The sequence below is a fragment of the Haemorhous mexicanus genome, chromosome 6 (assembly GCF_027477595.1).
Source record: "Haemorhous mexicanus isolate bHaeMex1 chromosome 6, bHaeMex1.pri, whole genome shotgun sequence".
Taxonomy (NCBI): Eukaryota; Metazoa; Chordata; class Aves; order Passeriformes; family Fringillidae; genus Haemorhous; species Haemorhous mexicanus.
This window is the reverse complement of record NC_082346.1, coordinates 32,463,416-32,489,052: the sequence shown is the minus strand read 5'-3', so window position 1 is coordinate 32,489,052 and position 25,637 is coordinate 32,463,416. Positions and strand designations below refer to the sequence as shown.

The 25,637-nt window shown below is 40.4% G+C and overlaps 2 protein-coding genes across 9 annotated transcripts in view; one reads left to right on the top strand and one right to left on the bottom strand.

Moving 5' to 3' along the window:
• Nucleotides 1-647: 647 nt before the first annotated feature.
• On the bottom strand, nucleotides 648-5,109 carry LGALSL (galectin like). 2 transcript variants are annotated; one of them, XM_059849742.1, is made up of 5 exons: nucleotides 4,838-5,109; nucleotides 2,954-3,042; nucleotides 2,015-2,189; nucleotides 1,459-1,642; nucleotides 648-919 (listed from the first exon to the last, which is right to left on the bottom strand). In XM_059849742.1, exons 1-4 carry the CDS (start codon nucleotides 4,859-4,861, stop codon nucleotides 1,499-1,501), a joined length of 432 nt encoding a protein of 143 aa, XP_059705725.1. In that variant the 5' UTR covers nucleotides 4,862-5,109; the 3' UTR covers nucleotides 648-919; nucleotides 1,459-1,498. The 2 variants fall into 2 exon arrangements, with proteins under 2 accessions (XP_059705725.1, XP_059705724.1); XM_059849741.1 differs by having other exon boundaries at nucleotides 648-1,642; nucleotides 4,838-5,107.
• An 804-nt stretch (nucleotides 5,110-5,913) lies between these two features.
• Nucleotides 5,914-25,637, top strand: part of ZFYVE26 (zinc finger FYVE-type containing 26) — a 48,580-nt gene continuing 28,856 nt past the window's right edge. For 5 of the 7 annotated variants that reach the window (XM_059849732.1, XM_059849730.1, XM_059849731.1 and 2 more), the window contains exons 1-17: nucleotides 5,914-6,248; nucleotides 7,704-7,782; nucleotides 8,466-8,555; nucleotides 10,414-10,966; nucleotides 12,335-12,465; nucleotides 13,273-13,437; nucleotides 14,557-14,645; nucleotides 14,915-15,075; nucleotides 18,487-18,669; nucleotides 19,271-19,918; nucleotides 20,596-20,685; nucleotides 21,385-21,453; nucleotides 22,095-22,246; nucleotides 23,543-23,741; nucleotides 24,068-24,331; nucleotides 24,523-24,642; nucleotides 24,904-25,068. In XM_059849732.1, coding sequence (XP_059705715.1) covers nucleotides 6,058-6,248; nucleotides 7,704-7,782; nucleotides 8,466-8,555; nucleotides 10,414-10,966; nucleotides 12,335-12,465; nucleotides 13,273-13,437; nucleotides 14,557-14,645; nucleotides 14,915-15,075; nucleotides 18,487-18,669; nucleotides 19,271-19,918; nucleotides 20,596-20,685; nucleotides 21,385-21,453; nucleotides 22,095-22,246; nucleotides 23,543-23,741; nucleotides 24,068-24,331; nucleotides 24,523-24,642; nucleotides 24,904-25,068 — 3,349 coding nt within the window. In that variant the 5' untranslated portion in view covers nucleotides 5,914-6,057. The remainder of the gene's footprint in view (nucleotides 6,249-7,703; nucleotides 7,783-8,465; nucleotides 8,556-10,413; nucleotides 10,967-12,334; nucleotides 12,466-13,272; nucleotides 13,438-14,556; nucleotides 14,646-14,914; nucleotides 15,076-18,486; nucleotides 18,670-19,270; nucleotides 19,919-20,595; nucleotides 20,686-21,384; nucleotides 21,454-22,094; nucleotides 22,247-23,542; nucleotides 23,742-24,067; nucleotides 24,332-24,522; nucleotides 24,643-24,903; nucleotides 25,069-25,637) is intronic. The other 2 variants (XM_059849728.1, XM_059849733.1) reach the window with 2 other exon arrangements.

The following is a 25,637-nucleotide window of genomic DNA, read 5'->3' as shown; positions in this document are numbered from 1 at the left end:
GCTGAATATATTGGAAGAAATCCCTCAGCCACAAAAGCAAGACTTTTCCTTCTGATAATTACTGTAAGTCCATTTATGTTGGAGCACCATTTGGACAGAGAATGTAGCAGTCCTCACTATTGCTTTTTCTATCTTAAGTCATTCTTTTTTCCATTATTTGTCTACTAAACTTGTCTTTGATATCATTAAATATAAAAAAAACCCAACAACAACAACAGAAAAAAAACCCAAAAAAACAAAAAAACAAACCCAAAAAACCCCTGTGCATTTGAATATCCTGTGCTTTTTAGAGATGTGTTTTTTTCTCAGAGGGCTGTTTGAGTATATGAAAAAAATTGTTTAATACACTATAATTTTAGATTTATATATAAACTGAGACACCAGAAGATAAAATGGAATGTAAGAAATTCTTCAAACACCCTATCAGCCTGCTGATACACTATTTTCATAAAGTTTCTTGTTTTATCTGAGTACCTATATCTGACAGCCAGATTCTGCAGAGCCTTCAAAAAGGCAGCATGCTTGATATCTTCCCTGAAGTCATAGAGGAATTTGATAACCTTCTATCCACAGATTCATTTCTGCACAGATGTTTTGTTCTCTGAGTTGAGTACTGAAAAGAAGTCCTTTAATCACCAAAGGCAGAGTATGATACATGCTTGTTTATTCATTAGAATAGCCATGTATTTAGGATTTCCCTCAAAAGCTACAGCAATGAAATAACAGCACAATACTTACATGCGTTCAAATATTTAAGAGAGCTCATAAAGAAGTTTGCCAGCAAAGGTGCAGTTTTAATTATATGCAAGAACAAGAATGGGCAGTGCAGTTTCAGCTGCAGATACCATTTCCTAGAGCTGGTCCAGAGAAGACTGTGAAATCCACAGCTGTCAAAACCTTTCAGTTCTGGAAAAGCTTCCTGGAAGAGACAGGGTAAGGCAGGTAAGGCATTTATTGCTCTCTGCTGGAAGGCACAGATGTTTTTGTGCTGACTGAGCAGAGCTTCCAAAAAAAGCAATTCCCTCCTTATAATGTGAGCCTTGCTGGGGCCCATCAGACTCCCTAATTCATTTACAAGAAAATCTCCTCCTTCTTTTTTCTCAGACCCACCATCTGCATAATGCCCAGTTCTAGTCACAAGACTAACAACAGCCACCCACCACAGAGGACTGAGCTCTGCCACCTGGCATGCCTGAGGGATAAGGAGCCATAAGGATGTGAGATACTGCATAACATCATAAATCTTACAGTTTGGGAGTGTTTCAGCTAGAAGCATTTCTCAGCAAAGGCTTTGAGTTTTATCCAGACCAACCATAGCTCTGCAATTGCTTGTGAGTGTGTAAGGGGGAAAAAAAGTGTGTATCTCAAACACATCAGCGAATTAAAAAGATACAGTTCCCACTCTCCAGAATAAGCCAGGGGAAAATGACAAAACATATCTGAGACAAGAGAAAGTACATTTTCCTCTGTCCTCTGGTGGCATCCTGGTCTCCTTTTTTCAAGCCACTTTGGTAAGCTTGATGTCCCCTGAGATGCGCAAAGCTTTCACCAAGTTCAGAGGCTGAATGCGGTGAGTGAAATCACAGAGCTGCCGTCCATCAAGCAAAACTCGTATTTGCTGGTGTTCACATAAGAGCTCCATCTGCAGTGGAAAAGGACAGAGAAGGGTGTTAGAGATCAGCAGCTGATTTCAGCTGATTTCAACAGCATGGACTTAGAACTAAATGTTACGGGGAGAGTGAAGCACAAAGTCTACCAGTTCTTCTGAAATGCCTCTAATAAATAACCTACCCTCCTTTGAGATGATAGATACTGCAAAGCTCCAGTGGGTACTCTAACTATGATTAGAGAAAGGGATGCCTCTTTCCCTTCAGGGCTTGAACTGTTGCTGTCTGTGCCATACTAGACTAGTTAACTTGGCAATGTCAGTAGCTGGCTGTTTGTGGTAATATACATAGCCTTCAGCTTTTCTCCCCTCCTTTTCTCTACCTATTCATAGTACCTGAAAAATTACCTTGAATGTGTCACCTGCTGTAAATGGAAAGTAGGGAATAGTCTTCTCTTCTCTTCCCCACTTCCCAGCAATTCGTGCATTTCGGGTGATGGATTTCTCACTGAAGTTAACTGTAAATAACAGCCCAACATCTTTGTTGGCATCCACTGGATCACAGAGCAGAGTCACTGAAAAGCTGAAAAAAGATCTGTTAAATGACTGGAACTTTCAGAAACGTGAAAGGACATGGTGAACATGGCAGATGCTTATAGAGACTAGAGACAGCTGTTGGTTCCATGTCAGACTGAAACACAGAACTTCTACAGGCTTAGAAGCTGGAGAAAGGGATGCGACCTGGCTGGTCTTTGTTTCCTGCCCCAGTGTCCAGTAGAATGCTAATGATATCTGATGTTGCTCTCCCTCTGTTTTGACTGAAATCAAACCCTTCAGCATGTACTCATTTGTGTCCTAAAAGAGCTTACGGCATACTCTTCACCAGTGGAAGCAGTGGAGCTGATAGCTGCAGATGCAAAAAAAGTGTAATGATGAGCATAGTTGCTATTATCCAGATAAAAGACAGCAATGAACCTCCACCTCCTGTGCCTAAACTGGTTTTTAAATGGTGTTCATTCCAACCCCCCCACAGACAACCAAGATTCAGGTTGAAAATTGCACCTCTTCCTGAAGGAGAAATGCCACTTGTGTGTTCCCTCCAGTTCACATTAGATAAGGGCAAGGAGTAGAAAATCTTGTTGGGGCAGTCAGAAAGGCCAAACAGTGAACTCCTCCCTGATCTTTTAATCTTAGTCTGAGAGCAGGAAAATTAAATAAGGCCATAAATTGTTAATTTATTTGACTTTCTTCCTTCAAAGAGCACATACCTCCAAGAAAGTGTCTGAATTTAGAAGACAGGTAAGAGCATGTGTAATAGGGTGAACCCCCAGCAGTCCCTTCACCTACCTCTTGGGTTTGGAGTGTACCATGCCCATGACTGTGAGTTTCATGGTTGGTCTCAGGCCACCTTTAATTTCACCAACATACTGCTCCACCTGCAGGGAACAGTGAAAATGGCTTCAGAGGGTCATGCTGTGGGTAGGCCAGCTTTAACAGCTGTTTTCATAACCTGATATGACTCGGATTTATTTTTATATGTACAAAAGAACTTAAAAGTATTTCCAGCTTAAAGTACTTCTTGCACTCTGCTGACACAATAAATCTGGTAACAGCACTCCAGTTGCTCCGGTCACAGCAGATGAGAAGCTTTGTGGCAGCATGATGTGTGGTGCAGACTCTGCTAGAACCTGCAGAGTCCTCTGTCCTGCCACCTCAAATTTGCTACCAGATTTTGGTGGGCTGACTTGGCACTATCAGGCCTTACACCAGGCCAGGCAGCCTCTGTCCTTCACTGTAAAAGCAGCATAGATGCTGCCCTGCCACTGCATGTTGACCACATCCTCACAGGCAATCCCAGTCCTTTCGTGACAGTGACTTTGAAAAGTCACAATTTTTCAGAGGCAAAAAATGACTTCTTGGTGGATCTGCTTTTGTCCTGTTCACAGAGACCTGCACCCAAAGATCTGAACTACATTTGCTTTTCCCAAGCAATTCTCTAACAGCTTTGATGGTCAGTAGAGGAATTAATACAGGCCATAGCTGACATGGAAATATTAAAGAGACCTTGGAAACAATTGATAAGGATGTTTTGAGGCTTCATTTTCAGAAATGGCTTTAAAATGTAAATGTCAGAATACTACAGTGCAGCATGTAATCGCTCCCCATGCAGATTCACTTAGAAAGAAGCTGCTATAAAACACTAAATGTTATTAGCAACTTGCGTAACACTGATAATATTCCAAGGCAAGGCACAACAGACCCTGTTTGAGATAAAAAGAGCTTTATCGTTTCAGTGTTCCAAGGTAAAAATTCAGACAGTTTTGCTAGAAGATCTGCACAATATATGCACACAAATTCAAGATAAAAAATGTTTTCCTGTACCTCATTTCCTAATTTTATTATACTAGTCATGTCTTCTGCTAAGATGACCTTATACAATTTCTTTTCCCACTTAGATATTCCCATTCAGCTACCTTTAGAGCTTCATGGATATATTAATAAACCTCTAATTCCTAACAAGGTCAATATTGGAAGAATACTTTTAAAATTTACCTTCAAAAATGACAGCAGTGCTACTAATTATTAATGATGTAAATTTACTCTTGCAGTAGTGTACAGGTGACTCCAGCAAGTATGTTTTGAACTTTGTACCAAAAGAAATGTATCAAGCACTTGACATGTCTTACATCAGTAAACTGCTTGTCAAGTAAAGAATCTGACTGTAGGGATATACTTTAAACTGGATAAGCAATTAGAAAGCGGGCAATAAGCACAAAAGATCTCAAGATAAATTAAGTTCATGCTCATAGAGGTCTCGTATCCCACTAAAGCTTCTTCCTTGCCTAGAGACGATACAAAATACTATCCCAAATTTAAAGTGCACATTGAGAAATTGTTTGTGCAGAGGTGCACCGTAGTAAGTACCATCTCTAAAGGCACAGGGTATCAGAACTGAATAGAACAAATGACGACCACATGGTCTCAAGAGTTACAGCTGATCCAGCCTGGCTGGAGAAAATTCGGAGGCATGACTGCCCACAGAGCATTTATCTGTGGACACCTAGTTAACAGTACAGGTGAGACATTCTCAGGAAGATGCAGGAAGTAATGGTAGAAACTCCTGCAAGCTTCTTGCAGAGTTCATGGGTGGGTCCCAGCATATGCACATGGGCACAGCTCCTATCCCGTATTTTCCATTCAGGAGCCCTGAGGACTGACTTGGTCACTTACTTTGGCACACCTCTCCTCTGTCATCACCGCTCTCCCTCTTACTTTTGCCTCGCCGCTGCAGTCCCCGGAGGAGTTTTTGTTTTGCGTGTCAGGACAAAAGCAAACAAAAAGTCCGGAATAAAGGGAGGATGTTGAGGGGGGTCTTATCTCTGCCAAACACTGGCTGGACACCACCCAGCCCAGCAGCTGAGTCACTCCCGCTGCGCCTGGTCCCGTGTGGGGGAGGCTCGCAAATGGCGCGGTGCGGGGGCAGGGGGACGGCCGGTGAGCGGCACCCGGAGCTGTGCCTACACATCTTACACAGGTATGGAAAATTCCGGGTGAGGGTGCACAACCTACTCGTATGTACTACATACGCATACTTGTATATGTAATACATTCAAACCCCAGTTCATTTATTGATACCGTCTCCCCTCTCAAATGCATACCTACATATGTATATATACATATATATATATATAGTTATGTATGTACCATTTACAGCCTTTTACGTACACCTACATGTAGGCCTGTACACGCTATGTATATACCTATATGTACTGTATACACTGTAGCATATATATATATATATATATATATATATATATATATATATATATATATGTATGTATGTATGTATGTATGTATGTATATGTGTACCAGAGTGAAGTATATGTATGGGGTCATACGGGGCTGTACAGGAGATACATATACTCACACACACACACACGTACGTGCACTTCTGCAGCTGTGTGTAGCTGTATTTACGAGAACACCCGCACCCACAGCCGGCCGCACCAATCCCCCGCCTCAGCCACTGCCGCCCCATCACGCCCACAGAGTCCGCACAGGGGGCGGAGCTTCAGCAGAGAGCCAATCAGAGCCTAGCGAGGCATGAACAAGGGGCGGGGGCGGAATATGGGGCGGGGACTGGGCGGGATTAGTAGGGGCGGGGTTTGCTCTGCCCGGGCTCTCGCAGTGGCGTCAGGGCCCCAAGCAAACATGGCGGTTTATTTACATTCCGCCCCGGCTCGGCCAATGGGCGGGCGCCTTGCCCGCGTGCCCGGCCGGCGGCGCGGTTAGTTGAGGCGGCGCCCAAGATGGCGGCGAGGTGGGGCCGCGGTGCCGGGGCGGTGCTGTAGAGCCCAGCGCCGCTGGGGCCGCGCCGTGCCCCGCCAGGGAGCGCGGCATCGCCCTCGCGTGTGTCACTGTGACACCCCGTCCCGGGTCGTGCCGGGAAGATGCATTCTTTTGGGAACGAAGAAGCGGATTCTCTGGAGCGTCTTTTCGGGTTTTTCTGTGAGTGCGTACGGCGTGGGCACTGGGAGCTTGCCCAGGCCTGCGTGCCCCAGCTGAGCCGGTGGCACGGGGACGGCCCCGAGAAGGTGGAGGCAATTCTTCAGGCTCTGGTAGCTTGTCCCGTGGGGGTAAGGTAAGTAAGGTACTGCTCTGGTTCCGTGGACTGGAATGTGAAATGGGGAGGAGCAATTGGCTTAGTGTTGGCTGTGGGAGACAGGCAGAATCAGGGAAGTAGCACTTCAGTGCTGAGGTGTCTTGTGATGCTGTTGTCTGAACTTTGATGTCTTATCACTGACCAAGAGCTTAGCAGGCTGCCCATCCCATTGGGATAACGACTTGTGTTCATTTACATAGCTGATATGGTGATTGACACAAGCTTTAAACTACTTGGAAGCATTTCAGAACTGTTTTTTTTAGATTTTTTCGAGGGAAAGGGACCATCTCTTGAAATTACATTTCTTTGACACTGAGCTTCGGTTATTTTAGAAATGGAAGCACCAAGACCAGCGGTGTAGTTATTTAAAATGTTATCTTGTTTCCAACTTTTGAAAAATCTCCTAATTTCTAAAACTGCAATTCTAAGAAGTTCAAATTATGCTGTTGATTTCTTGTTTCTCTCACACTATATTTTGGAATAGCATTAGGTTTACTCAATTCCAGTTACTTTTTATGTCTTACTTTTTATTTTTTCAGTTAGTCGTATATGAAGGGTGACTTTCTAGTGCTTCAGGGAACATTGGTATTCCCCCTTTCTAATCAGATGATCATACTTCTTCACATTAAAGTTTGTGTAACATTTCAGTAAAGGTTCTAAGATACAATTTACACTGACACCAGATGAAGGAGTCTGGAGGAAGGTGTGCTCGTGGCTAGATGAATATTGCTAACAGCCACTGAGACATAAGAATTTTCAATCTTTTGATCTGTGATAGCTGGGCTATCACATTTTAAGGCTTTAGTTAGTAGTGCTGAGATCTTTAAAGGACAGGAAACAATATTGTGCTTTCTCCTTTTCCTGTTCCTTTTGACAGTACTGAATATGTTTCCAACTGTGTAGTCTTTGGGATGTTGAAGTACTGGAGGATGTGAAATGCTGATGGAAATTAGAAGGATTCTTTGTATAATTAGTACATTGCTTCACTTTTAATTTGGATATAGAGCTGAATTTGGGTGCTGTGACCTAAAAATTTGCTTCATTTTTTTGGTAGAAATAGGCAGAACAGGAAATAACAGTGTTTGGCAAGTGGTCACATTTCAACGAAATCTGCTGAAGTGCTCAAAGAGAGCTGACAGACTGAACTTTGGACCAGAACTACATTTCTTTGTTTTGAGGAAATATGCCAGTAGTATTTGGCCTATCTAAAAAGCAGTTACTTGCTCAGCAGAAGTCACTGAGTTGATGTGCAAGAACACCAATATTCTGGTTTCTCTGCATTTTCTTTCCTTTTTCTTTGGCTACTTACTTGTCTTTGTTTTTGTCTTACTCAAAGTAATACAAAATCAAAGTTATCTCCAATAGTGTTTTCCTGGATCTTGGATATGGAGACAGCCTTGTATAACCCCCTGTATATGCTCTTTGCTTTTGTAGATGTGGACGGAATTCTAGCCCATCGAGAGCTGCGTGGCTTTGGCTTCTTGTGCTGGAAAAATGGCTTGCCATGAATCAGGTACAGAAACATCTTGATGACTTCCAAATGCACTTTATAGCTCTGACTTCCAAGTGCAGAATGTCTCCCTAGCTGCTTATGTAAATGTAGGCTTTCCCATGTTTCATGGAATTAAGTTCTCAAGCTATCTAGAGACGTGCACTGCTTTTGCATTTCACAAATTTAGCAAGAAAGAAATGTAAAATTCACACTGAAGAGAAAAACTAGGGATTTTCTTTAAAGATATTCGAAGTTAACATTTTAGCTTTTCACATTCATATAAATGAAAATCAGGTGTGTATCAACTGCTGCATTTGTGCAGCACCTCTCTTACAGTAAAGATTAAATAGCTCAGGCATCAGACAATTCTTTATAAGCTTTAGATGGTGAGGGATGTGCATACCTTTTTTAAAAAGTAATTTGTCCTTGGCACTACTTAGACTTACATTTTTTCTTTCCGTTCTGAGGATATGATGGTTTTGTGATTCTTGATGATGTCTGTTTCCAAATGTATGGATAAATAAAATCAACTGGTGTGAGAGCAGAACCTGACTGAAATAGCCTTTAATTGAGGACTAGGTCACTTCAGAGAGATATTTCAGTCTGCCTCAAAGTATTAATGAAATAGCTATGATTATGTTTATATGCTAGTGTAAACAAAAGTTTTATTGACTAATATATTTCCCATTCTTATATGGTTTCAGAAAACTGTTCCAGTTGCTCTTCAGAGAGAAACTGAATTTTTGTTGTTCTTGGAAGAACTACAGAAAGATGTCTCTGAGGAAGTCCTAAAGGTGAGCTACTTCTGTGCCCTGTTTCTTCTTGTTCTGCAGTATGCCCAGCTTCAGCAGATTGAAGTTAATGTTTCCTGCTAACTGCCTGAGATGTTAATGTGTTATTAATCTTCTAGGCAACTGAGAGAGAGTGTAATTCAGATCCCTTTGTGAAGTTAATCTGTGCCTGCAAGTGATTTCTCTGGCTAGAGTGGAGGCTGCAGGCAGGCAAGGAGCAGGTTTTTCTACATGCCGTTTTTAACACACGTCAGTCCTGACTGCAGCTGCTTGCCACAGCCTTCAATCCATAGACACCTGTAATAATCATAAACCTGCAACCCACTGTGAGCCAAAATAAACTATAGTCACTGAGAACATTTTAAAAGTATGTGTATTTTCTTTTTCTTTCTTCTGAGATCTCATCTCCTATTCATCCCTTTTCCCCCTTTCTGGAAGTTTTTGGATACTCTACTATTACTGCTGACATTGCTTGGGGATTGGTATGGTGTGTGTTCTGAGGTCCAGGATCCATTTTCTATTATTAATTAAAAGATGCAGGCTGATTTATTTGAGAAGTATGTGGAAATGTGGAAAGATGGATTTATATCAAAAGCAAGTATAGAGCAGAATATCAGTAAAGTTACTGTCTGTAGAACTGTCCTAATTTGATGGTAGTTACAGCAGATTCGGATCTGACGTGGTGTGTGAAATGTCATAAAATGTTGCTTCTAGTCCTACGGATTCTAACTCCTTAAAGATACTCTTTTTTCGTTTGTCTATATTTTAAGAGGAAAATGAAAACGTGCTGTATTCAGGGGCTATTTCAGCTTAGGAGAAGTTGTTCAGTATTTCACTAAGGATGCAGAATTGGCAATTACAGGATGAAAGCAATCAAAGTAAACTTGAATGTTGATTAAAATAAATCTGCTTGAAGTCTGTTAATGAATAATGAAGTCGGTGCATGTTACCATCTCACCTCTGAGGTCATGAATGATTCCACCATTGTCCACACTGTCCACCAGTGTTGCACAGAAACATAAAATTCAATAATCTCATATCTTTGTCACAATTTCTGTCAGAAGCATGTTGGTAGGTAGAGTTACATTTTGATCCAGCAAATAATACTAAAAGGTATTGTGGTCTTGCTTTCTGTTCTCATTCTTTGTGCACACCAGCCACCTCTCCCCTGTGTAACCTCTGAGGTGTCTCTTTGAGGCCAGTGCCGCACTCACATAATTCCAGGAGTGCCAAAAGTGCTGCTCGGGTGGTGCTATACAACTGGCATGTCCCTCACCTTCCCAACTCTTATTGAGTGGGCTAATTGGATTTTTTGTTTGTTTGTTTTCCCCTTTCCAGTTTTGAAATTGTAGGTTTGCTTCTGATAGGTAGAAAAATTATTGTTGCTTAAGAAAAGTCTGTGAGATTGCTTCTGGCCAGTTTTAATCAGATTTTAAAAATTGATGAGTATGATATAGTTGGTAGATAGATGGTACAAATCTGGAAAAGTAGGATGAAAAAACCCCCCACACATCATTATGCTCTTAGAGACCTATCAAGATACAGTTACATTAGGATGTTGCTTAGAGTATGGCAGTGCTTCAGCCCTCCCATAGGGACTGCTGTGGTTCCTTCCTTGTATATGGTCTTTGTAGTCTACTTGTGTTTTACAGGATTCTTTGTATTTTGTTACATATTCAGGCATATCCACTCTTCTAGGAAAGATATTGGATAAGGTCACCATTATTAATGGATTTATTTAGTAGTATGGTGTTTTCAAGTTGATTTATCTTGCTTTCAAGTTTCTTCTATTTTTTTAAATAATTACTTTCATATATTAATGTAGTCTAAAAGGCTTACTCTTTTATTGTTTTCCTACCAGGAACTGTTTGAAGCATTTGAGTGCACACAGAACAAGCCCATCACAGAGAGCAAAAGAAGAGATGACTGTTCTCACAAATTCAGTTTGGATGTTGTTTCAGCTCTCCGGAAGCTTTTGCTGCGGGCTCCCCAGAGGGCAAAAGCCCTGCTGGAGTTCTTCCAGGGGGAGCAAGGCACACACTGCTCCTCACTCCAGCAGTATCGCTCGCTACAAAACATCTTTGTTGAGTTCCTTTGTGACTCCTTGAAATCTCTGCAGAGGCTTCAGAGCAGCTCTGAGCTTTCAGCTGAACTAGATCAAAGAGAACTAGTAGATACGATTTATGCTGTTCTCAGTATAGTGACTTTTGAGGTGGAGCATCAAGCAGATGAAATAAAGCACTTATTCAGGGAGCTCTTGGATTTATGCTGGGCTGAGGGGAGCCCACTGAGGGAAGAGAAGCTACTAAACTGTATGCTGAGGAAACAGAGCCATGGCCTGCTAAGCCTCTATAGCAGTGTTGTCACAGAAAGAGCAAGAGAAAAGTTTTTGTTGTCAAAATCAATACAAAAAGGTTTGTTTCACTTTTTGCCCTGTACTAATCTCCTGCTTAATAAACCTGTTAAGGCATTAAACAGACAAGTAGTCAAGGAGTCAGACGATGCTCTTGCTAAGGTCCCTTAACAAACCATGGAGTCTTTAGAAAGATGATGCTAAAATGATCCTTTAAGCAAGGAATTGCCATAGGAACACTGGTTCTCTCCCCTACATTTCTGCGGTCTATGCTGTGTTTTGTGATCACTTCCTTTACCACGCCTTGTTGTTTTCTATTTTAATCTGCTCAGCATTTTGCTTGATGAAAATCTTGCTTGTAAGTTTGCTTGTAAGTTTGCTGCTCCATATGTATACAGTTTTTATTTGTTCACCTCCAACTCAGGATAGTCTGTGTTGGAGTATGTTCTGTTTCTGGCCAGTAGCAGTTCAGTAACTTCAGTAATCCCAAAATGTTCAAACCCCTTAATACTCAAAAAGAAAATATGAAAGTGGAAGGAGCTGTGGAGAAGGGTGATACCCCAGCAGGAGGGAAGATGTACTTTGATACCTGCTCACTTGCTAGAGCCCAGCTGTTGGTTTTGTACCAACTATGGCTTCACAGCCTCTGTCTATCTGCCTGTGACTGGTACTTTTAGTTGTAACTCGATCATCCTGATGGGTCCCTTCAGCTCAGCATATTCTGTGATTCTTTGAGGATCTCAGCTGAAGCTGAATGGCAAGTGATGTCCATAACCTTGTCAGTGAAGTAGCAAGGAGGGAAAAGCTAGAATGCCTACCCTCTTTTGCTCACCTCTGTTCACTGTGGTGTAAGTCAGTGGGTTTTGTATCCTCACTTCTCCTTTCACTTAGGGATGGCTGAAGGGCAGCTCAGGTTGGTATGGCAGACTCTAGAAATTCTGATAGTAACTACAGTCAGTGCTTCCTTGTGGGGAAAGAGAAATGGAGATCCACATACAATCACTCTCATTTGGCGTAGTTTGGGTCTCGCTTTGCACAGATCTGAGAAGTTCCAGGGCTGGACAAGTCTTTGCTAAAGCCCTGCAGAGTAGTGCAGTGTCTCGAGCACAAGTGGGAATTCGTGGAACTCACAGATAAGGATGTGCTTGGCTAAAGAAAGTCAGGCAGTGTGACCTGAGCTGGTGCAAACAACCTGTGTGCCGAGCAGGCTTTTGCTATGCTAATGATTGTCAATACAGTTTTTCTGGTTTTCTGTCTGACCTTTGTCAAATTTGTTTGCATGGTCTTCCTGTTACCCAGTAGTAACATGTAACAGCTGTTTAGTGAATGAGGAAATACTGAGTGTTTCTCAGTTTGAAATAACAGCAATTATGCTTCTCTCAGAGGTACTCCTCTCTACTGGAAGGTAATCTTGTTGTGATGTTTTTAGGTTCATCTGAGCAGCTGGATACAGAGCGAACTGTGATGAATTTGTTCTCAGATCCCAAAGAAGCTCCTTCTTGGAAGACAGCCTATTTCTACTGCTTGAGCAGCAGCAAGCACTTTCTGGAACAGATTCTGGTACAGCCATAAAATCATTAACAGGGAAACCCAATGGAGGCTAAAGTCAGTCCCTGTGTTGAACATATCTCAGTGGTGCACAGAAGCATTTTGTATTCAAATAGTGTTTGCCAGGGGTGATGACTAATAGGAGCAAGGAGGTAATGGTGATAACTCCCCTATGTGCAGCAGTACAATAAAACTGCTGGTGAGATTTTTGGAAAAGATTATCTGCATGCAGACTGAAGATTAAATCTTCAGGGTTTAAGAAGTCTCATTTTCTGCTTGTAGTTTTGTTGGATACGCGATTTAGCTCATGACCTTGAACTTGTTGCTTTCTGATGCTGGTAGACCTGGGGCATTGAGAATAGTTTGCACAGTAAAATTTGTAGTGAAAACAGTCTGTTATGATTTAATTGATTTTTATGTAGGTACATGGGTAGAAGAAACATAATAGAGGCAGGTGGTCGCTGTTAAAGTTTGAGGTTTTAAGGTTGAGCATATTTCAACTTTTGCATAATGTGCTTGTAGAAGTCTTTTACATTGTGTCCTTGGTAGAAATGTAATAAATAAAAGGAATGCCAAGATAGTGTAGAGTGGAATGTGAGTTGGCTCTGCAGTAAATATTTGAAAACTGGTGTTTTTTCCTCATGACGTCTTTACTAATGAGTATCCTGATGGCTTGGACAATATAAGTTTAGGGAAGTTCTTAGTTCAGAACTTCATTATTTTAGTGAAGCTGATATTGAAATGGCTACTTGCTTACATAGTCTGCCAGGCATTATGGGTCTACACATTTTGGAAAATTAATACTTCTTTATTTTCTAGGTGACTGCATTAGCTTTACTAAAAAGAGAAGACTACTCAGGCCTGAAGAGCTTGTTGAGGAGAGAATTCAACCCCCTTAGCCGCCTCTTGGTGTTGTTAGGATGGACCCATTGTCAAAGCTTGGAATCAGCAAAAGCATTGCTATGGGCTCTACACAAAACTCAGGTAAATCAGCAGAAAGCAAGTGGCAGTCTTCCAGTCTGAGTCCAAATAATGCAATTTGTTTGCAAAAACAAGTAGAACTGGGCAGTTTTCAGTGAAAATGTCAGTCTTCCTCAAGATGGAATTGAAAAAGCTAAGCTATTACAGTGATATGCAGGTAACATTATGTAGAGACACTTGCCTTTCTTCTTATTTCTTGGCTGTGAAGACAGCATGACTGCAAAGGAGACTGAAAGTTTCTCTTTAACTCATAAACTGCCTCTGCTGTCAACGTGAGCGGCATAAAGAGAAAAGACAGCAATGGTTGTTGATTAGTTTTGAAAAGAGCTGGGGCATCTTTCTTTCATATAATTTCCTTCAGTGAGTCATCCCTGGGTAGTGACTAATTCAGGCCTGAGTTTAGCAGCAGGGTAGCTTAGAAATTCCCCATATTCATTCTCAAAGCAAAATGATAAATGACAAGAGCTGTGAGCAAAAGGTCTTCCTTGTTTGGGGGAAGTCTTCATCTGTGCAAAAGAAACGGGGTTCCAGCTCTGAAGGTGTAGTTGCACTTCAGATGATGCCTGCTGGCTGGCTTAGGTGTCAGAGGTGGGGAGATGAGGAGCCTTGTACTGCTGGGTCACAGTGCAGACCTAAGCTGATACTGCCTTAAGGGAGTTACTCTCTGTTGGTAATACACCAAAAGTCTATTTAGTAGCTTCTGCAGAGTTAAACTCTTAGATCTCATTTTAGCAGGCAGTCATCTGTAGTAGAAAAGCACATGGGAAAGGAGAATAACCATCTGCTACCCAGTATGTCATCTTTTGAGTACATGATTAGTTCTAGAGATTGCCTTTAGACTGTTACTAAGTAGCATTAATTTGCATTTTATAAGCTATTCTTGAAAAGGGATGTAGCCACCTTTCTATGGTCTGTAGATGTGTCAAGGGGAGGCTGACTGATTTTTATGTTCTATCAGAATAGCCCTCCTTTGCTGGCTTTAATAAATCTGGCAGTTTTCTGTATCTGAAATTTATTACTAGGTAAAGTCTTGCAAACATACATGTGTGACACAAGCTTGGTTCTGCTGTCTGGCTGGGGGATTTGTTGTAATGAGATTCTTTTATTTGTCTTTCTATTTAGGATCTGTGCAATGATTCAGTATTGAAAGATTTTTGTGATGGACTGTGGACTCATGTGGAGGTTCTTGAATGGTGCATGCAGCGAAACAGGTAAAATGATCAGAAGGACTTTTTCCAAACTGTGTTGCCAAATCTACCTGTTAAGTCAGCTTACACATGCAAATAGAGAAGGCATTATTTTCTTGGCTAATCATGTAATAGTGACTGTATATACAAGCTCTCGAAATTTTTCATGGGTTGCAGTTATGCTCTTTGTTTCTCTTTTTAATTGTAGTAGTTTGGTTCAATTAGAGTGGGAGTTATATCTTTAAACATGGCTGAAACATCAATCTGTGTCACTTCTTTGTTCTCTCTTGTAGTATTACTGTCCCAAGGGAGGTTCTGTTGCAACACTTGCACAATCTGGATTGCCACACTGCGGTGTATTCTCTGCATCATCTCACCAATCTTCTGGCACTGAATGAAGATGATGTTATTGAGCTTCTTCAAAAAGTTCCTGCTAGAGATCAGCAGATGCAGGGTAAATGTGTAGGGTTGTGAGAACACAGAAAACTCACAATCTGTTGAGGATGTATGTTCAGTACTTCTGCCAGGATTTGTTTTCTTGACCTGCTTCCACCTGTGATTCTGGAAGATACCAGTTATTACCTGTTTTATGGAAGAAATCTAGAGAGCATTTGGAAACTATCTTAGAAACCTTTTGGGGAGTAAATTATCTTTCAGGAAGGAGTTGTGAGATCTCTTTGATCTTACAAGGACAGATGTCTGAGCTTTTTCAAGATGGTAACAAGACTTTGCACATGCTCGTGATACTTGCTGCTCATTGTAACTTCTGTACTATGTAACACCTTTTGTTTGAAAAGGTGATGTATGGTTTGTATTTCATTGCACTTTATTTGAAAATCAAAGATCAAAACCAAATGAAATTGACAATATCTTGTATTACAACATCTTCATTTTTGAAAGAGATAAAAAGTGGGTTTTTTTAATTCTGATATAACTGTTACCAAATTTAAATTTAGTATTTAAATCAGTAAGACTTAGCTACAGCATGTGTTTACATCACTCCTGCCTCACTTCTCTCATCGTCACATGTTTCAGTTGGGTGCCTAAAATACCTGCAATTACTAAACACATTGGATCACTTACACGTGACTCTCTTTGGACACACCTTTGATTGCAGCCTGTGTCCAGGTTCAGCTGCTGCAATTTTAAAGCTGTTTTCTGATAGGTCCTCTTAATAATGATACAGGAGCTCTGTTTTTCTGCATGTACTAGAACCTAAGAAAGTGCAATATTTCTTTTCTAAATATTGCTTTTATATTTGTGCATTTGGACATGTATAATTGCAACCTGAGTTGCATGGAGAGCTCTCAGTGATGGATCTTGCACAGATTTTTCCAGATTACCTAGTGGGAAGCAGATTTCTCTCCTTCCATATCATGTTGTTGTGATATTTATTCCTATTCCTACTTCTATGTGGGAGTCTACAAAATCAGAGGGTTTTGGGAAAGCTGCAAAAGGCAGGCTTCAGAGACAGCAGAATTGTGATTAGAGCTAAGCAGTACATAGATTTGTACATAGCCCCTGGCCAGCGATACTTCTACAAGTTTTGGTGTTAAAATTATCATGACACTTGTCTTGAATAATCTTAGAAGCTGTAGGAATTGAGATTTTATATAGATCCTTTTTTTCAATGTCCTGCTTCCTGAAATTGTTTTGTTGTTGCTGGTACTGTGAGTTTTTTTAAACAGTTCTTACATTTTAGTTATTTTCTGCTTAAATTCTGTCAAAGCCTTTCAAAAGCAGGAAGAGGCAGTCCCATGATATCTTCTGGGAGCTGCATGACTGTAGCAAAATAACTCTAGCTGCAGTTTCTTTTCTTTTTTTCATGTCACAATAATTTATAGAAATAATTAATGGAAGACAAGTCCTCCTTCTCTTTTCAATCCAGCAATTATTGCAGAATTCAGATCATTCTATATAAACACAGCTTAATAGGATCTCCTTTAAGATAATCTATTTTGAGCCTTAAAGGGAAGAGTGGAGTCATAAACTTTGGTTTTGTCAGATGTAATGGTGTTAACAGACCTTTTCCTCCCATCAGCCCACATACTTCCCTTTTCCCCCTTCTTTTTAGTATGTATCTATCAGCTGCAGTAGTGAAACCAGGGTAGTGACAAACAGTTGAGGTCAGGCTGTGCAAAACGCTGGTTTTGATCAGTCATGGTGGACAGCAATTTCCTCATGAGTTACAGTATTCCAAAAGAAGGTGTTAGTATTTCTGGCATAGGAAAAACTGTGTTATTTCTTAAAGGATTGTTCTTCAGTATTGGTTAAAGGAAAAGGCTTGGTTTAGGTGCAAATACTGATGCAGACTCAACTCACTGCATCCAAGGTTTTCCACATGTGGGGCAAAAGTGTATTAAACTTACTTTTGATTACCAGTATTTGTTATAGTATCTCCAGCTAACTATTTTTTTTTTTTTCCCAGAGTATTGTATTTATCAAATCTCTGGCTTTACCTGCCTGAAGTCCTCTTAAGGCAGTGGTATTGAGAGGTATTTGGGTGTTTAAATATTAGTGTAGAGCTTCTGAGCAACAATAGAATTTCAGTGGCTGTGTGGGTTCTCCAGAGGATTCAAATGTGGATGTATCCTCAGTTCTGTCTGCTCTCTACATTTTCCATCACTGTCGCTGTTTAGAATGGCAGTGATAGGGAATAAGTGTTTCCAGCTGTTTGTGCTCAGTCCTTTTGCTTTGGCTGTTCTGTAGTGTTCAGAGGAGTTCAGACTAGTGCTTTTCTTTGCAATTGTGCTCAAACTTTGTGGAGGACAGTGCTGAAACGGTTTTTAGGTTAGGTAGTTCTGTTCAGTTCCAGAATTTGGGCATTGTCAGTACATCAGGCTTTGTACCTATGATTTGTTTAAAAAAAGATAACTTGGCAAATGCTTTTCCTGCTTGACAACAGGTAGAGGGACAATTCATTACTTGTATAAGAATACAGGACAGTGGATACCAAGCACTAATTTAACACTGTGTGTGGTTGTCAGGGCTTTTTTTTTTTTTTTTTTTTTTTTTGTTGTTGTGGGGCTCTTTTAACCTTTTTACAGTAGATGGATAATTCATCTAAACTCATCATAACAGAAAATATGACACTATATTGTGTTCCTGGGTGAAGGGGATGATGATGGTGATGATAATGTGATTTTTACGATTTGCAGCTGTCCTGTTCTCTTGTACTCAGAAGGGATCATGTCTCGGCACGTGATACCTTTCCTCAAAAAAAAACCCAAAGGGGAGGAGAAGTGTGTGCAGTACTTCTCTAGTTTGCATTTATCATAAATGTGTGAAGGAAACTGTGGGATTGACTTCTTCTTTAGTTAGTTGCAGATTGTATTTTGATTCACAGTGTCAGCCACTGTGAATCAACCATGATATCTATTTATTAGTACAAATCTGAAGAGGTGGTGGTACTCTATTCTTACTACAGTCATAGCCTGTCTATATTGTTTCCCTACTCATCTACTGTGTTCTATAACACAGAATTCTAAGATGCTCAATGAAACAGGATTTGCCCCTCTGTTGTAAATGCAGCGGTACAGCTTAACCACACACTGCTAATGAGAGTCATTGTGAGGGATTTTGGTCATTCTGTGCTGTAGGCAGGTCCTGCTACACAAGTTCACAGAAAATTTCATTTTTAGAAGGGGATCCAGACCTGACTTTTCTGTGCCCATCTTTTGTGGGTTGGGTTGTTTGGGCTTTTTTTTTTTTCCAAAAGTAACAGTGACATAGATCAAAGCTGAGACAAAAACAGCACTGGGGAAGAAATACTGGATAAATGTTGCTGTGCAGGAACTTCAGGAGAAAATTAACTTGTTTTCTTGTTTACCTCCTACCCCCTCACCGCCCTGATTTCGCTCCACAGCAGCCACACTCCCTAACACCCTGAGTCAGCAGCGCAACCTGGCCCTCTTCCAAGCGTTCTGTGCCATGAAGTATGCAATCTATGCTCTCTGTGTGAATTCACACAGGCATGCCAAGTGCAAGGATTGTTTACACAGCCTTCTTCGTGATTTCCCTGAGGATGCAACTTCTGGACAACCAGCAGGTGATTGGCCTCCTTTCTCAGGTTCAGTAATGTGTGCTTCTCCATGCAATTGCTGGGCTCTGAATTATCACTTAGGATGGAGATAATGTTGCACCCTGTGTACGTATGGTATTTCATTCATTAGGCTATGGAATCTTTGCAAGCAAGTATAATGGTATTTCTTTGGGGTGTTGTTATCTATAGTAATAATAGATATGAATAAACTACCAGCTCTGTTTTAAAACATTTAAAGCAATTGTACAAAAAATACAGTGCTAAAAGGAAGTGATACTAGATGTAGGATCATAGATAGGATGTAGCTAATTTTGTAAGAGCTTATGATTTCCCCAAGCTGAAACTGATTTAATGGCTAGAATTGGTGGAATCTGAATTTGCACATCATTGAACAAAGTGATAATTGGCATTGCTCAGAAGGGGGAGGCACACTACCTTTCTAAATGAAAAATGTTGGACATATATTTACTTGGTTTTTGGAGGAGTGATTTAGTCTGAGCCACTGGGCTAATTCCCTCTTCTGGGATTTTCTTAAAAGGCACAAGGTGGTGCAAGGAATCCTGAAAAATGTAGCAAATATTCTTTATTTTTGTTTTTAATTGTACAGGTTGCTCTTCAGTATTTCCTCAGTACATTGCAAAGTGTCAGCAGTTCTTAAGGAGTGTTCCCATTCCTCTGCGCCTGGAGGTTTTGGAGAATATTTTCTCCTTGCTTTTCATTTCCTATAATGACCTCTATACTGACACTCCTCTACCTGAGGACTATGCAGAGGATGAAGACCTTGACAAAAAGAGTGCTACTCTGAGTGTAGAAGGCAGTGATAGTCGGCGGTCTTCCACTTCGCAAAGTCCACGACACCTCACAGAGGCTGAAAAAAAATCAGAGAAGCATCTGCTGGCTGCACAAACACTTCATACAGATACCCGAGATCTTTGTGACTCTGTGTTAGATGGCAAAAGCTATGAAACTTCTAAGCTGCTGGATCTGAAACACTTCACCGGTGGTGTTACTGGATTTTTAGTGGATGAAGTGGCCATGGAGGCCTTCCTCACACTTCTTCTCAACCACCTGGAAGAAATCCAGAGTTCTCTCCCGTGGGACTCCAGTAATGTTCTTCGTGAAGAGCTGGAGCTTGTTGAGTGCTTGAATCTTTCTGCAAGCAGAGATGCCTTTGGAAGTCGCGTGTTACAGTTTTCCAAATACCTTTCTGAAGCTCACTGGCGATACAAGGTGGTGATGAGTAACAGAAATGCAGGTAGGCTTTGTATTTGGTACTTTCTGATATGCTACAGCTGTCCAGACAGTGATCTCAAGGCTAAATTCTGTGAGCATCTTACTGAGGGAGTGCATTTTGGCAGATACTGAGAGAGTGACCTACTTGGAGACCACCTGGTGCTTTCGTTTTCCGACAGAAGTGATCCCTATTCTAATCAGAAAGTTTGGGTCATTTTCTCATTTTTCTTCCCTTTGTGGATGCACTGCTTTTGTTATCCTTTATCCCACCCCTTTGTCACAAGGCACACTGCAATGGTATGAAGGGACACAGTGGTATTGGATCCAGTGGAGCCCAAATAGTCTCAGCTTGTTCATGGACAGTGTTGATTTAGCCTAATCTGGAAACACGTTAGGACAATGTATCAGAGCAAGTTGTATTATTCTGAATGATTGTTGAAGTAGCTCAAACAACACACTCAGGAGCCTGTTTCTCACCCTTCTCCATAGCCCATAACTTGTTAGCCCTGCTGCTATGAGGTTTTGTCTTGTGTGATGTGTAGCTTATTGTGTATCTCAGACTATGTAAGCTCCGTGTCCCAAGAAATACTTCACAGTCTGGACCTTAAATATTGCAAGCTTCCAAACATGTGTTCAACTGTTTGTCAAGTCTTCCTCTATAAAGCTACTTGGTACTGTTTTTGTTTAAATATTTCACAGAGCATCAGCTTGCAGCCTCCAGGAGATACTGCTCTTTAATCAGGTACTCCAGCTTTAAGAAACGAAGTAGATATCGGAGGTACAAGACAGGTGGGTTGAAAAAGTGTCTTGGAGAAGGTACTTCTGAAATGTGCATAATTTTGCTGAGCTCATAGCTGAATGCAATTAGATTTCATAGCCTAGGAGTAGAGAACTAGATTTATTTCCTCTTCTAGGTGGTTTGAGGTGTCAGACCAATTCCACTTGGATTGAGGTTGTTTTCTAAAGCTTACTTGCATAAATAACTTCTTCCAAGAAGAATAACTTTTTCCAATCAAGTCTGGTTTGGGGCAGGGGAGAACTTCAACTACAGTACTAATTTTTCCCTGTGTTTTCTATGTTCCATAACCGTTCAGCATATTTTCCTTCCTGTTGCGGTATGATGTAGGATGTGAATTAACAGGAGTCTGTGGCATAAATTGGCAGCCTTAGGAGAAAGTTGTGTTCCTCACCTCTTTTTCTATCTAGCCTTTGAAAGGCATGTCTGGTTTTGGAGCGGCATGTTCCAAAATAAGAAGCTTCAAAGTATCTGACATGAGTCACTGATGGACCACCCAGCATAGTCTCTAGCCTAGCATTTTCTTCAAATCAGCAGTTTTGCATTTATCAGAGATGTCAATGGTGGCTCATTTGCATGATACTCTTGAAGATCCCTTGAGGTTGCTTAATCTGTTATTTGCAGTAAGTTTTAATTACCTTGTCTAGTAAAAGTGCATTTAATGTGCTGATTTTGATTTGTTTCCATTTTAGATGGGAGAGAGGGAACTTCCAGTCCATCACTAGAAAGCACAAGTAGTGAGCTAAGCACCAGTACCTCAGGTAATAAGCCACAACAGTAGTATTTCTTGTCTTTTCAATGTGCATGATGAAGAATTTACTTGACTAGTTAATGTGAATTACTGCTGTGTGCAGGACAGAATTATATCTTTTTGCTTTTCAGAGCTCCCATTTTTGGATGAGTCTTTTGTAGTCAGAATAGCACATGTGTCTTCTTCTGGAATAAGAATTAGATTTTTTTCTTGATATCTTTGGCTTGCAGGAAATGGTATGCAAGCAAAGTAGTGATCTGCAAACCATCAAAAAAGCTAATGAACTGATAGTCATGTAAGCTAAGACATGCTTAGGCATGCTGGATTGATCTAATAGGTCAGATGCTTTATACTTCTCCCTTTGTCCATACTGAACCAGTGCCTAACACTGTCTGCATGTTATGTAGCTGCTCAAAAGTGTTACGCAGGGATGAGATACAAGCTGCAAATTCTGACCAAAGAGTGAAATGAGAATGAGTGATGAGAATTTTTAACAGGATGTTTATGTTGACTTCTTTACCCTAAAACTTGCTTGCAACTCTGCTCCTATATTTTTGTGTTAAATATGTGAAATGCTTTTATCTGATAGGTAGCTGTTATTTGGTGAAAAGTGTTTTCCCTAATAGTATACTGATGAATTCTGTCTTGCAGAGGGAAGTACCAGTAGTGTGTCTGGCTTGAGAGATTTGGAAAGCAGGGCAAGACCACATCAGCAGAACTCCCTCATTCCTATGATGCTTTCCCCACCAGAATCACTGTTAGTTTCTTGTGTTTTGAGAGGGAACTTTGTGGAAGCCCACCAGGTAAATAAGATGCATGTATTTTGATTTTTGAATGAAATTCCTGCTTCTTCTGCATTTAGCAAACATAGGGCTTCCACGTGGAAGAATCACTTCAGAAGTAGAAGCAAGTGGAAGGAACAAAGATATTCCAAACCAGCATCCCATGGATGCAGGGTTTTTTCTGCCTTGTTATGTAAAAATGCTTTCTCTGCACCTGGGTTCTCAAAGCATGCAAATGTTTGATGAGAGCTAGTCAAGCATAGTGTTTCAACTGACTGAAGAACAGAGGGATCATGTGAAGTCTCATGAGGAAGCAGCATCTGAACTGTTTTATTTAATCTGTTTTTCAAAATCATGTCACTCTTCCACTTGTAAGCCTGGTAGAAACACGCAAAAGTGTTCCTTACCCAGAGGAAGGAGTTATGTTTTGAGACTAAATTTGTGTTATTGAAAACAGGCAGAAAGCCTTGAAAATTGACAGTCTGCAGATTTGTGATTCTTTGCTTCTTCACAGCTGTGCATACCTTTCTCTGTGTGGCTTTTGAGCTCATGCTCTGAAAACGTATCTTGAGGTGCATCAGTTAGTGGGTCTTCTGTCAAAACTGTGACCTGGCTGAGTTTTGGATAGCCATGCTGAAGCAGTTCATATCACTTAAACATTGCATTAACATCAGGTTACTACAGGCAATTAGTTCTATTTGATTCCAGGCATGCCACTTCGTCTTTTCCCTACTTACAGGGCCAAAGGAGCATTTTGTTTTCCTTTGTTGCCTTGATTTTTAGTATCACCAGTAAGAAAGCATTCAAGCTTGGTTTGTGTTCTGTTGTTGATTTCTTAATAGGTTGGTTGATTTTTGGTTGTTGGTTTCATGCACAGAGTTTCATGCACAGAGCTCTGCTTAGCTACTCTGTGTTTAAATTTTGAGAGGGTATTCCTTGCTGAATAAGAATTTATTTGAGATAGTCTTCTTTGGAGGCAAACTTGATAGATATATTACATAGTGTACTGAAATTGTGAAGAGTCATTCTGAAAGGTGTGGGTTATGAAAATTAATTCAGCCCTAGTCCTGCAACAAATATTAGGTAAGCTTTATAATAATAATTGAAAAACATCTCTGAGGGTCTTTTTTTTTCAGGCACTTAAAACTCTCTAGGAGAAAACCCCACCATTTCAGCCTGCTGTGTCTGTGGAGATGTTTTTCAGTTCAAGTATTTGTTTTATTCCTTTGTCTCCTCTAAAGCCCCCCCCAACCTCCTTGACCTTTGAAAACTTCATTTGACATGCTCTGTAATTACATCTGTTGTTACTTTTGAAAGGTGGGTTTGATGTTTAATTTGGAGACTTCCCCTTGCTATGGTGAGTTGGTTTTCATGGAGCGTTACCAAGAGGCAGTACAAGAAATGGCAAGAGTGGAGCACAATATTGAGAATCAAGCATCAGATGGCACTGGAGGCATCAGGAAATCTGGCAGTGGCCGTTCAACACTGCAAGCTATTGGGAATGCAGCAGCAGCTGGTGAGGACTGGGCTTTTTGAGTTCTCCCAGAGGGTTGGGGAGGAGTGAAAAATCTGAGAAAATAACTTGAATAATGTCAAAATGTGTGTAGTGTTTGTTCAGAAGGGTAAGTGGTGTTTTTTTGAGTTAGAAAGAGACTATGATTGCTGAAAATTTGCTGTTGATGCCCAATTAGTTGTATCCATTCTACAGTAATTGATTGATCCATGAAGCAGGCCAGATATGGAATTATTTTCTCTTAGGATTAAAAAAATAGTTACCCATTACAGGATCTGATCTAATTATGCTCTTAACCAATGATTCTGTGTTTTTGATGACACTTGTAGGTATGGTATTTTATTCCATCTCAGATGTTACTGATAAATTGCTTGCAACTTCTGGAAGTCTTGCCCCTACTCTTCAAGAAAACTTCTGGATCAGGAACATCCAACTGGAGCATACTGATCCTCTGCGAGAAGTCCTTGAGGACCTCAGTCCTTCAGCAATGGCAGCATTTGACCTAGCTTGTACTCAGTGCCGTCTCTGGAAGACATGTAAACAACTTCTAGAGACAGCAGAAAGAAGACTCTACAACAGCCTTGAAACTCGAGGTAGGCTTTTGATTTTTTTGTTTATCAGCATGGGCCTGGGAACAGAAAATGCCTCTCTGTGTTCTTAGTGCTGTGTTGTTAGTGCTAACACCCAAGCCTTAATTAAATCTCATTTTTTACTTTCATGTTGCTGTCTCTTTTTTCCACTCCCAACTTTGATTTTGTCTCCCTTTGCACAATGACTGTTCCAGGCCACCAACCTGACTTTGTTCTACTGCACTCTGAAGGTGTAAAGGGTTTTCCAGCAGTTCTCCAGCAAATAAGTAAAATTCTCAACTATTCCTGCACATCACAAGGTCAATCCAGATCAGGTAGTATGCTTTGCTGATAAGGCTTTCTGTTAAATCAAATTCTTGTCTTCTGTTGCAATGTAAATTCAAAGTTTCCATGTTTTAGCTTAGTATTTATAATTATAGAAAAGGCAAGGGGGATGTGACCAAGCTCAATTCTGAATAATCTGAAATGCTCTGGTTTTTTGTATTATCGTACACTTCTGGTTTTGTGGGCCTTCTTCTATGCAAAAAATACTTGTTTCTTTGTTACAGTTGTTGTCTTTCCCCCCCTCTTTGTAGAGATGTCAGATGAGAAAATAGGGAGTCATTTTCGATGCAGTATTGTAGACCTTCTGCAAGCTTGCTACCCAGCCTTGACTGAAGAAAGTATTACTAATGAAATTGTTTTATCACAAAACCTGGATCATATCCTAAAAGCACTGACTTGTGTTGAACGTTCTGTGGGTGAGTTATTATTGTGAACATAAAGAGTGATTGTTGTATGGATCTAAATTTTTGCTTTGGCCTTTCCAGGCAGCTATAAATCCAGTAGTAATGCTCTTTGACATATGCACAGATATATATTTTAAAAATTGTAAATGCAAAGGGTAAATTTTATCTGTAATTCTTATATTTGTTTTCACAGCTGAAATTCTGAACTTGTCAGAGATGTTATTTTTTCTATTTCTATGCAGTCCTAGCAAGGAGTTCTTTTAAGTGTATTTTAATGTGGCACCTTATAGATAATTAGGTGCATTCTGCTCTTGCTTTTTTCTCTATTTTTTTTAGTAACAAAAATGCAGACAAACTTACAAAACCTTTGTAATATCATAATACATTTCAATTTTTATAGGACTATCATAAAACATCTAATCTTTTTCACAGTTGCTTTTTCTTACAGTTCTCTTCATTAAATAGCACTGGTATTTCTCTTCTAGTCACCAAATTTCTAAATGGCTTTTTGGTGTTCTTAAAATATTTAATGAGCAAAAATCTAGGAGAGCTCTAAGAGCTAAATGTTATGGAACTTAAGG